This window comes from Engraulis encrasicolus, chromosome 19, assembly GCF_034702125.1.
Source record: "Engraulis encrasicolus isolate BLACKSEA-1 chromosome 19, IST_EnEncr_1.0, whole genome shotgun sequence".
Taxonomy (NCBI): Eukaryota; Metazoa; Chordata; class Actinopteri; order Clupeiformes; family Engraulidae; genus Engraulis; species Engraulis encrasicolus.
In genome coordinates, this window is record NC_085875.1 from 35,088,248 (window position 1) to 35,099,849 (window position 11,602).

The 11,602-nt window shown below is 40.9% G+C and overlaps 1 protein-coding gene across 1 annotated transcript; it reads left to right on the forward strand.

The window, feature by feature from the left end:
* On the forward strand, nt 1-11,569 carry afg1la (AFG1 like ATPase a). Its single transcript, XM_063184229.1, has 13 exons — nt 1-123; nt 542-744; nt 894-945; nt 1,333-1,434; nt 1,684-1,814; nt 2,528-2,627; nt 3,341-3,399; nt 3,813-3,895; nt 3,992-4,062; nt 4,666-4,766; nt 6,880-7,020; nt 8,488-8,595; nt 9,479-11,569. The coding sequence occupies exons 1-13, from the start codon at nt 6-8 to the stop codon at nt 9,605-9,607; spliced, it is 1,398 nt and encodes a 465-aa protein (XP_063040299.1). The 5' UTR covers nt 1-5; the 3' UTR covers nt 9,608-11,569.
* The last annotated feature ends 33 nt before the right edge of the window (nt 11,570-11,602 follow it).

Consider the following 11,602-nt stretch of genomic DNA (forward strand, 5'->3'; position numbering starts at 1 on the left):
CCAAGATGGCTGCCTGCACAGCGCCCTTGGGTGCTGCTAGCATCCGATTTCTTTTTAAAGACCACTACTTATGGAAAACGAAGTTGTTAACAATACCATTTAGTTTGAATTTCGTTAAACGGGGTAAGTGGTTTCATTTAAATCCGTTCAAATGACAAACATTACCGAAGGCTGTGCTGGCCTCTACGTGGGGTGTTTTTAGCTAGCAGCTGTAGTTTAGCATAATGTAGAGATAACTGATATGGCAAGTTTTACTTTGATACGATTATGGTTTTGCAAAAACGTTCAAGGAGTCAACTTACCTCTTACTGTATTGTCTTTGCTATGTTTATCATGTTTCTCCTCTACGTCGTGTATTAGCAATGTGGGGGGATTTGGAATTCTGTGTAGAGTCGACTAGTCAAGCTAACGTCAGCCCAGGTCAACGTTTTTGACAGTCAGCTGGAAGTTTCTCTGTTGCAAGCAAGTTCCAAAATAGCCGTCATGTTACAATGTAACAACCGCCATGTTACAATGTAACAACCGGAGTCTCGATTTCTAGGGTTTGCAGCGAATGCATTGTCACAGTCGGTTGAAGACAGCGTAACAGCCAGCTATGGAGGACCCATTGAACACTACAGGCGCCTGGTGGAAGAGGGCACTCTGAAAGAGGACGTTCATCAAAAATCAGTTTTGGAGAATCTGGAAAAGCTACAGCAGACACTGAAGGGTTATGATAACCAGCCCCAATCTTTCTTTTCTAAGGTGACAATATTTTAATCACTGTTTGTCAACCAGTGTTTGTCGCCTTAACACAAATGCAAGGTTTACATACTCTAAATGTTCCATCTAAAGTTGCATGTGCCATGTATAGTAATGTTTGCAATACAACTAAACTGCTATTTACTCTACAGATGTTCTCCAAGCCGAAGATACCCAAAGGCTACTATATCTATGGAGATGTAGGCAAGTAGATAAATACCATCTCCCTTAAATATTATTACATACCATTTTTAAAGGTGCACTGTGTAATATTTTCAGTAGTTAATTTCCAGAATTCATGCTGCCCATTCACAAATGTTATCTTTTCCATGTATACTTACCACCACTTCAAATTCTAAGTATTAATTCATTATGACTGGGAAAATTGCACTTTTCATACATGAAAAGTGGCCACTGGCCACCATCCTACACAGTACACATCTACAGTAAATTCTTCTGTAATGCTCCTCTCGTTGATTCTTGCTATGCACAAGTAAGTTGTTGTCCTCTTTGTAAGTGACTTTGCATAAAAGTGTCTGCTAAATGTATGTAATGTAATTATTCTTTGTTGCTTTTTGGTGGTCTTCTCAGGTACGGGTAAAACGATGGTCATGGACATGTTTTACTCCTACGTTGAGACAAACAAAAAGAAAAGAGTCCATTTCCATGGATTTATGCTTGATGTGCATCAGAGTGAGTTTAATTATTCTGTCATTATCTAACATAATGTATCAATGGGATTGGCTGTTGTTTCAGACTAAATTGTTTTCAATTCCAAATTATCTCCTTTTTTAAAGTCTCCTTTCATTTTGCGAGAGTGATTGTGAAGATGTTGCTGTCAAATGTTTTTAAAGTGTGAACATTTATGATCGGCAGTCTGTTCAATACGGGTGAAAGTGCAAATCTTTTCGCTACTAACCTGGTGAGATTGATTGTCATCAGGAATACATCGATTGAAGCAGTCCATGCCTAAGAGGAAAGCTGGCAAAATGGCAAAGTCTTATGACCCCATTGCACCCGTGGCAGAAGAAATCAGTGAGGAGGCCTCCCTTCTGTGTTTCGATGAGTTTCAGGTACGCCCAGCAAAAGCGGGTCTTCTGAAACTAAGACTCACAAGCTAAAGCTCAAAATAGCATCAAAAAGCTCAAATAGAATCAAAATGCCCCAGTTTACAATAAAGGGGTTTTAACGTAAAGAACTTTATTTCTCCTTGACTCATATGCAAGAGTTGCCTGAAGTAGGCCCAGTGGCCACCAAGTCTACGAAAAAGGGACATTTGTCTATTTGACTTCAAGAGCACCAGCATATTTGGAGTTTACTGGTTCATCGAGAGCGTTCAGCATTTTCCTCCCTCTAAAGAGCTCAAAATAGCTGTTGAGCTCTCATCTACAAAAATGTGGATTTGCCACAAGAGTTTAGTTGTAAGTAAGTGCACTTGTTTTTGGAGCCTGAGTGCATGTTGGCCTTTATCAAAATCCTTAATCAGTTCTGTTGAGAGGACCTAGACTTATTTCTCAGGAACACTCTGTGTACTCTCTGAAACGCTGATGAGGCTTTTTGATGAAGCACAAAACGTATTTTGAAGACCATTTTCTTATAACTGAACTCTTTTGACTAACATGATGTCGTGGATGAATGAGCATCTTGTCTGATATGTGGAGGTGCTTTTGAGGAGCGAGACAGAAAAATGAATAATTTGTGCTTCTAAGTCTTGTGCTCTGGTCACTTTGGATACGTGTTGTTTTCTCACATGCCTTTTCGTTGAGATGTGTTCTTCATTTCACAGGTGACTGACATTGCTGATGCAATGATACTGAAACAGCTTTTTGAAAATCTTTTCAAACACGGAGTTGTGGTCGTGGCCACCTCCAACCGTCAGCCAGAAGGTGAACTGCTATTCACCAATTCCTCTCATCTTAAAGTAGCCTCATAATGCACCCATCCACTATTGAAACGCCTTACTATTCATCGAAAAACTTTTACTACTATAGTAGCTACCACCTTTACTACTACACTACTACATTACACAGTGTCCTTATTAAAACCATCTTGGTATCAACAAATTTATAGCAGGGGCCTTGTCTTAACTTATTAAAATATAGCATACAATTTCTTAAAAGCAAGCGCATTCAAGAAAATGTATATAAAATGTTCCATAGTAAAATCTTATGGAATCTGACCATAAAAATTGTCTTGTACTCGTGTGTAACTCTGGAAGGGTATGGAGTCTATATGATGTTTTTCTGGAACCGTGTGTAAAGCATTTGTAAAAAAAAAAAAAAAAGAAGACGAGAGAAAGAAAACACGCACATCCGTCTCAAAAAGATTGGATGGAGGACTATCAAAATCACATGAAAACTGAAAGTAAACTCAGCGACACCAAGCTCCCGTTTTTCTTATTTTAATGTGACGTTTCTGGCAACATGCCCTTCATCAGACATTGTCATTGTTGCCCGAAACGTCACATTAAAATAAGAAAAACACGAGCTTGGTGTTGTGGACTTTACTCTCAGTTTTCACAGTGTGTAAAACATGCCATAGGATGTGGGGTGGGTGAGCATTCCATTTGACTATGTACTGTATTGTCTTCCATTTGCAGACCTCTACAAGAACGGACTTCAGAGAGTTAACTTTGTGCCCTTCATCGCTGTGCTAAAGGTGAACATTTTTGTTTGATCGTGATGTCATGTGGTTCTCCTCAGTAGGAGACAAGGCTATGGGTGCGTTGTGATATATTATTCAGAGGTAACCTTTGGTACTGTATGTATTGACTGGATTTCACAAAATGGCTACAATATGGCTGTTGGTGTGTGTGTAGTGTTGTTTTCTGAGGCACATGTTAACAGTGATGCTGCAAAACTGGAAATCAGGACCTTGGCTTCATCTCTTCTGTTATTACATATTACATATTGGCCAATCTCTCTCTCTCTCTCTCTCTCTCTCTCTCTTTCTCTTTCTCTTTCTCTTTTTGGGGGTGTCAGTCTCCCCCTGTCTGTCACAGTCTATCCTCTCTCATCATCTGTTTTTCTTACCACCCAAAAAACACACTGTGTGTTTTCTGCTGTCTGCAGGACCATTGCCAAACACTTCAGCTGGATTCTGGAATTGACTATAGGAGGAGGAACCGTCCCGGTGCTGGAAAACTTTTCTTTCTGTAAGTCCCCTGGACTCTCTTGCCATAATTCTGTACACACTTTACCTGGCTTGGCCAACGTTCTCCTTTACCACTGTCTGTCTCTCTTCAATTCAGCACAAGTGAACCAGATGTGCACGCTACCTTGGACAAGATGTTCGACGAGATGGCCTTTAAGCAGAATGACAGTAAGTGGGCTCTCTGTCTCCTCTTGAGTCGCTTAACCCATTTTGTCTTGGAGCGACATACAGTATAGGCTGCATTCACTTTCTTGAGATTTGAGCTGTTTTATTTAAAATGTGGGTATGTCAGAGCTGAACGAACACATTCCAATGCAAAATGAGGATCCTAGCTTTTAAATGCAACTTTATTTCATGGTTTTATGTGCTTCGGAGGCTGAGATATTAAGGTTTTAATAGGCAGCGGGCCCTTTTTTTCCCCAAAAAGGGCTTAGACTAAAATGGGTGAATAGAGAGGCTTCTTGTAAAATGCCAGCGTCCTGGTTATGCTCTCTCCGGGTTATGTTCTCAGAATTTCAGTGTTTCAGTTCAGTCAGTTTACGTATGGTACGAGTGGCATTGTTGAATGATCATATCTCGTCTTTTCAGAGTTATTTTTATCAGGACTATTACACTTATGGGTGCAATGTGTTCCTGTCTGTGTGGTCTGTGCCCAAAACAGGACACTATATTTTCTTAAGCTCAGTACATGTTCTTGCTGTTGTAACAGCTGTTAGGATGTCTATTGACGTTATTTTGATAGTAACCACATCTTTGTTTATTTTTCAACAGTTACAAGGCCGAGGATTCTGAACGTGCGTAATCGGAAGCTGACTCTCAGTAAAGCGTGTGGGACCATCCTGGACTGTACATTTGATGAGTTGTGTGATCGAGTGAGTGAGCCATTTTCTTCCTTGTGTGTGTGTGTGTTTTTGCGCCCCATCTTTAGCATGGAATGTCAACACCCAATACAGTGCCATGAGAAAGTTTGGGCACCCTTTTGGAAAATCATTACATCGGTTTATTTCTCGTTGAGCTTTTAAAGTAGCAACTTCCTTTTAACATATGTTAAACTGTAGGGAAAGAGAAACATTTCAGCAGTGGAAGAATTTCCATAGGTGTTATAGAATTAATTTTATGTGGATTTAAACAAAAATAGGCGTGCACATAAATATGGGCACCCCAAAGAAGGTATACCATTAATATGAAGTAGAGCTCACCTTTGCAGCACAAACTGGTTTTAATGACTTTGGAATCCCTTCAGTCACCAAGACAGATATTATTGGTCATTAAAATGTTATTTATCATACAAAATAGCAGACAAGGCTCGTCCTAAGTTCTGTCTTGGAGAGTGGAATATGGTGGGCTCTGAAAAAACTGTAGTTTGTTGATAAATAGTTAAAAAGGCATGGCTAAAGGATGGTAAGAATGGTAACAGGCACACTACAGAACACCTCCATAGAATTACAAGACCATAGCTGCTGATAGTGCAGACTTAGACATGGGTCCTTCCACGTATACTCTTCACAGGGCAAAAGCTCATTGGATGGGTGCCGAATAAAAAGGCTTTCCTGTGTATCCATCAGAAATAAATTGTTAAACTTATGCAGAAAGCTTATCTGGACAAGCTAAAAGCATGTTGGGAAATCATAGTGTGCTCAGATGAGATTGAGCAAGAGTTATTTGACCTCAACAATGGGAGGTGGACATGGCAAAAAATGCACCCATACATTCTATGACCTCTGGTCTAAAACACTCGCTACTATAGGTCTGCGTGGGTAGTATTCACACTGTAAGACTTATTACAGTTAAGGGCCTCACTAATTCTTTTCAAATAGCATGTTTTTCAAAAGAATGTTCAAGTGTCAGTCACAAAATTAGAGCTGAGCAGAGTTTGGACTTTCCAGCAAGACAGTGTTTGCACTGCACTGATCAAAATTCAACAATGAGTTAATGCAAAACAACAAGTACAATATCTTGAAATGGTCATACCAATCTTGAGATATCACAATCATTGAAAAAGAAAGAATTTATTTGAACCAGGATGTCTAAAGAAGACAGATGAGTAACCTGACTGAATTAGAGGGGTTCTGGATAGAATAATTGGCAACTATTCAGTAGCACCAGGCAGTTGGAACTTGTCTTCTTGTATAGCAAGTATCCAAAGGCCATTAGATCAGCAAAGGTGAGCTCTACTTCATTTTAATGGTTTACCTTCTTTGGGGTGCCCATATTTATGCACATGCATATTTTTGTTTAAATCCACATACAATTCTTTCTATAACATCTATGAAAATTCTTCCACTGCTGAAATGTTTCTCTTCCCCTACAGTTTAACATATGTTAACAGGAAGTTGCTACTTTAAAAGCTCAATGAGAAATAAACCGATGTAATGATTTTCCAAAAGGGTGCCTAAACTTTCTCATGGCACTGTATATGACTAAACCATCCTATCTGTTCAATGCTTGCTATGCGATGTACACCCACATAGTTCCTTGCTGTTTCTACTGTACACAGCATACTCAGCACTCTATATCCCAATATTCCATTGATGGCTAGTTTTATGTAACCTTTGGGAATTTATTTCTTTTAAGCCACTTGTATGATGTTCTACAACACTCCATCTCATGCACAGTACATGCTGTCTGGGCGCATTCAGGCTGACTGAGAACCGTGGCGGTGCTCGTTTCCGCACGCAATGAGAACCGCAAAATACTTGTTTTTTCTCCGAGAACCATGACGACAACGTGGCCATCAGCACGTTCATCTGGGTAACATGGTCACATGCAGAAAAAGTTCAGATCCCGGTATGAACACGGTCGTTTTGCAGATAAGCACTTCAGTGCCGAACGTAACTGGTGCGGGCACTAGCACCGGCTCCGTTCTGGTCGGCCTGAAAACCTTATCTGTGACATCATGTCATCAGAGAGGACATCCCAGATAGGATGCTGACAAGTCAGATGTGTTTGTGATTAAAACATTTCTGTGTCTCTTGTGTCCCTCAGCCCCTGGGTGCTAGTGACTACCTGATGATCTCCAACCTCTTTGACACGGTGTTCATCCGCGACATCCCTTTGCTCACCTCCTGGAAGAAGACACAAGCGCGACGCCTCATCACTCTCATAGATGCACTCTATGACCACAAGGTGCTTCCTCTTTAAGTATCTAATGGCCCATTCATGCTCCCTATTCCTCTTTCTCTGTCTAAGAAAAGGCCCATTCCTGTCCCACATAAAAGAGGGATACGGGTGAAGTGTGCTTTACTCTCCCCATGTGTTGAATTTATCTGTAATTTGTAGGGATGCACTGATACCGATACTGGTATCTGTATCGGCCCAGATACTTTCTCATTATACTACTCGTACTCGTCAAACACTTGCCGATACCAGGCACCGATACTGCTATTACAAAAAAACACGCGTTGCCTCATACATTTACTAACCGAGGTTTAAATCTACGTGGAAATGGACGGTAAAACAAATATCACAGGTGGAAAAAAAGGCTGTGCATTTTCATTTTATGTTGTGGGTAAAAGTATTGGTACTCTGTACTCTGTATCAGCAAGTACAGACATTAATGTACTCGTACTAGTATTGGTTTTCCAAAAAAGTGGTATCGTGCATCCCTAGTAATTTGACATAAAACTGGGGAGTTTACAATTACAGATCAAACAGCTTAAAACGACTAGAAAGAGCACACCCCATGGAAAATGCGGCTGGAGTTATGAACGAAGGTGTTAATGAATAGAATGTATGAACTGACAAAATACGAACGTCATTGACAAGGCAGGCATAGGGTATATTTGGGCCTTGAGAACAAGTTCTTTGATCCAGAATTTACAGGTTGATTGGTGACGTCATCAGATTATATCACAGAGAGTCAGGATTGGTGTAAATAGTGGTATCTACCAAATCACATTAGCAGGCGTTGAGTATCCAGAATGGCCTTCGTCATTAACAGCTTTATTCAACTACAATCTGAAATAAACGTTAACACGAGTAGTTGAACAGTAGAAGTAGTAGTGATTGATTGAAATGAAAGAAATAAGAAACTGAAAGTAGTATTAATTATGACTGGGAAAATTGCACTTTTCATACTGAAAAGGGGGGATCTTCTCCATGGTACTCCATTTTGCATTTTCAGAAATAGATATAATATATAATATAATGACATAAAATATAATATAATAATAGATTTTTTGGCTGCAAAACTTACTGTACTTTGGTTATACTAGTAAATATTGGTTTATTATTTAGAAAATATTCATGAAAAGATCCAATTTGGTAATAGGCAGCACAGTTTCAATGAGCAGCATAGTTGCAGCACAGTGCACTTTTAAGCTATTACGATTTTCTACATGTCATTTCCTGTTTCCCATGTGTTGATGAGACTGTGGTGGTCTGACTCATCTTATTGGCCCCGCTGTGGTCCAAATTCACAGTAGAACATGAAAAGAGGTGCCTCTCGTTGAAATTGGAAAGTAAACTACTGTATCTATTAAAAGCAGTGTGCCTCACAAGCTTGTTCTGGTCTTGAATAAAACTTGCATATGCTTGGTTAACACAAGGAACAAAATACTTTACATGAAATGTTTTATTGTTGTCTTTCCCCAGGTGAGAGTTGTGATTCTTGCCGAAGCCCCATTAGATGATCTGTTTGTTGTTGAGGCAAGTCTCGATGACCATGCCCATGAGGTTTTGGATGACCTTGGCATTAAACAGGTAAAGTATGATGCCTTAATGCATCCCACATAAGAGATGCATGTGAATTGGGTGAGATATAATGTTGTGCTGGTAAAATATCCTTTATAAAAGTCCTCTATGAAAATCTCTCCACGCTTAAGGCATCTTGTTAACCCCTTTGTGCACTTACTGTGGGTTTATATGATAAGACCTTGCCGAATTGACTGGTATGACAAGCAAAACTATCAGTTTATCTTATAGTTATACAGAATTATTTTTTAGGCGACCATGCCTCAGACACCCCCTGGCATACAAAGCTTTGCAACGGTTTGCCACCTCTAAAGTGTTGGGGAAACGCAGCTTAGACCAGTGTTTAACAACCTTTTTTGTCTTGTGGACCCCTTAAGCCTTTTCATCATACTATGAGTACCACTTCAGTCATGCCCTATATCTCTTCCTCTATTCTCATGTGACAGCTCCATACATTTGTAAATTCTTCCACGTATCCCCTGAAGCTCGCCCAAGTACCCCTAGTGTTAGGCGTACCCATAGCTGGGAACCACTGGCTTAGACTATAGCCTGTAGTGTACGCGACTAAAGTGTTAAATTATTTGAAGAATCCTGCTGGACTGTGCTGACTAATAGCATCCAAAAATGTGATCATGTTCAATGAGGGCAGAAGCCCTTGTTTGAGACCTTGTATACATTGAGGAACATTAATGTATACATTTTGAACTATATTGTAGGTCATTACATAAAACTAACTGAAGTAGAACTTCTCTTGCCAACAAAAACGCTCATCACCGTTGTTTTATACAGTCACTTACATCCACGACTTTTGCCACGTTTTGTCCGTATAGCAATAGCAATAATTCCTCTTCTCTCACGGCTCTATGGTCATATGTGTCTATCGTGTGTCTAGGACGCGGCGAGCAGCCTGGCCATCTACAGTGGGGAGGAGGAGGTGTTTGCCTTCCAGCGCACCGTGTCCCGCCTGACGGAGATGCAGACGGAGGAATACTGGCAGGAGGGGGACCGCAGCACCACGTGATGATGCCCACCTGCCTGCCCAGCGTCCGTGCAGCGCAGCGTGGCCTGGCTACAGCTCCTGAGGCTGCAGGCCCGTCGCTCGTCTGTCACAGTGCAGTCAGAGGACCACATGCGATGAGAACTTCATACAGTAGTGCTGCCTGGTGAACTGTCTAAACGCTTGGAAGAGTCATTCCTTTTTCTTTTACGCCAATCCAGTCCACCCCACCAGCCTGAGACAAGGGGAGAAGAGCTGGGCACTATCCTACCTCTTTATTATTTTTCTCCATTGGTGCTGTTTAGTTTTCTGACTTGGAAATGAGAGGGTGTGTGCGTGTGTGCGTGCCTACTTGCGTGTGTGTGCTGTTTGAGAAGTTGCCTTTGTCCGGTTCAGCGTTCTCAGCTTTTCTCTCTGTCATTTAAAAAAAAAAAATGTTCTCTTGCTCCTCAGGTTGGTTGGTGAATTGGATTGTCGTTGCACATAAATGACTTGAAGGTTTGCTGCTTGAAAACAGTCATTCAGAGCAGGCTATCCGCTCTTGGTCGGACTTGTTGGAGAAAATGAGCTGTTATTCTGTACAGTCTACTTCTGTCACACACATACAGTTAGGCCTACTCATGTCGGCATCTCCTCCGTTATTCGTCACTACCACATACACCACAAATACAATCCTATCCTAATCTTTGTCATGGGATCAACTCAACAACCCTGCATTTTAACTGGATGTCAGTAAGATTATTTTTGCATTTTGCACTTTATCCAGTTGAGTTGCACATGTTATAAACTGTATGTAGTATGTCAATTCCTATGGTAACCGCAGGAAAAGGGATGCCTTTTGTTTTTTGTGTCTTTTAAATAAGGCAGGGCAGTGGTGGCCTGGCCGTATAGGCCTATTGTAGGTAAAGATGTTAATGAATTATCTGGTGGCCAAATGAACATTATTGATATCTGAGGAGGGACATGTACACTCAAGTCATTATCAGTCTTATTTTCAGTAGATTAATACATATTTTGTCATTTTCATATTTAATGGTTAAAAGCATGTAAGCTCTCTGGTAAATGTTAGCTTATTCTTGCCATTAAAAACTCTGTTTTTGGTTTGAAAGTTAAAGTGTGATGGAAGAATGGATCTGACTTTCAACCTGCCACCATATTATCTGCAATTAATTATCATGTACACAGTGAATGAAAAATGAGATATTTAAGTAAAGATTTTATTTATGCAAAATGGATGTATGAGTTTTGTAAACATGTACACATTGAATATCTGGACTAGTTCATACAATTACTGTATTATTATGCATAAGTTATGTTGGCGTGTAGGAGGGCGGAAACGGTTGTGGAGAAAGAAAAGTAGATAAATAGATCCGCCACCTTCTCTCTGGGAGGGAGGATGAAAACTGCTGAGCGGTGCAGTCTCTCCAGGCACGCTCACAATGTTCATCAGCGGGGATTGTGTCACTTTAAAAGGCTATGCCACCCATGTAATCTAGGGGGCAGGTCTGTCTTCAGCGGCCAGCGACGACTGCAGCAGAGCTCCGCGTAGTCCAAGCAAAGGCAGGCGGAGGCACGAGAGCGAGGCTCCGCTTGCATCGGATCGCCCAGGATGCAAGCAAGGGCTAACTAGTTAGCTGCAGAACAGAGGGGGGAAAGCCTCTGTGTCTTTGTGAATCAGAGGAATATGAAATATTTCGATGAACCTTCGCACGCAATATGTGATTTTAGCTGCTCGGAGGACGACTGGCTGGTTGGAGGTTCCGACGTCCTTTCAGAAGCCCTTGCACTCACAGCCCTACAGATTATCAAGCAAGCACTGCAACTGGGAGCTGGCGACTCTCCACTCGGGCTGGATAATACGTACGACTCGAAAAGGAAATTGTCAAGATGGCAGCTGCATTCTGAATGACTGTATTAAGGGCACGTATTCTGTCACTGAGTGTATTCATGCATTTTATAATGATTACAGTCAGGCTTAACGATGAAGTGTTTTGATTGAGTGTTTTTTTTCTGCTATTG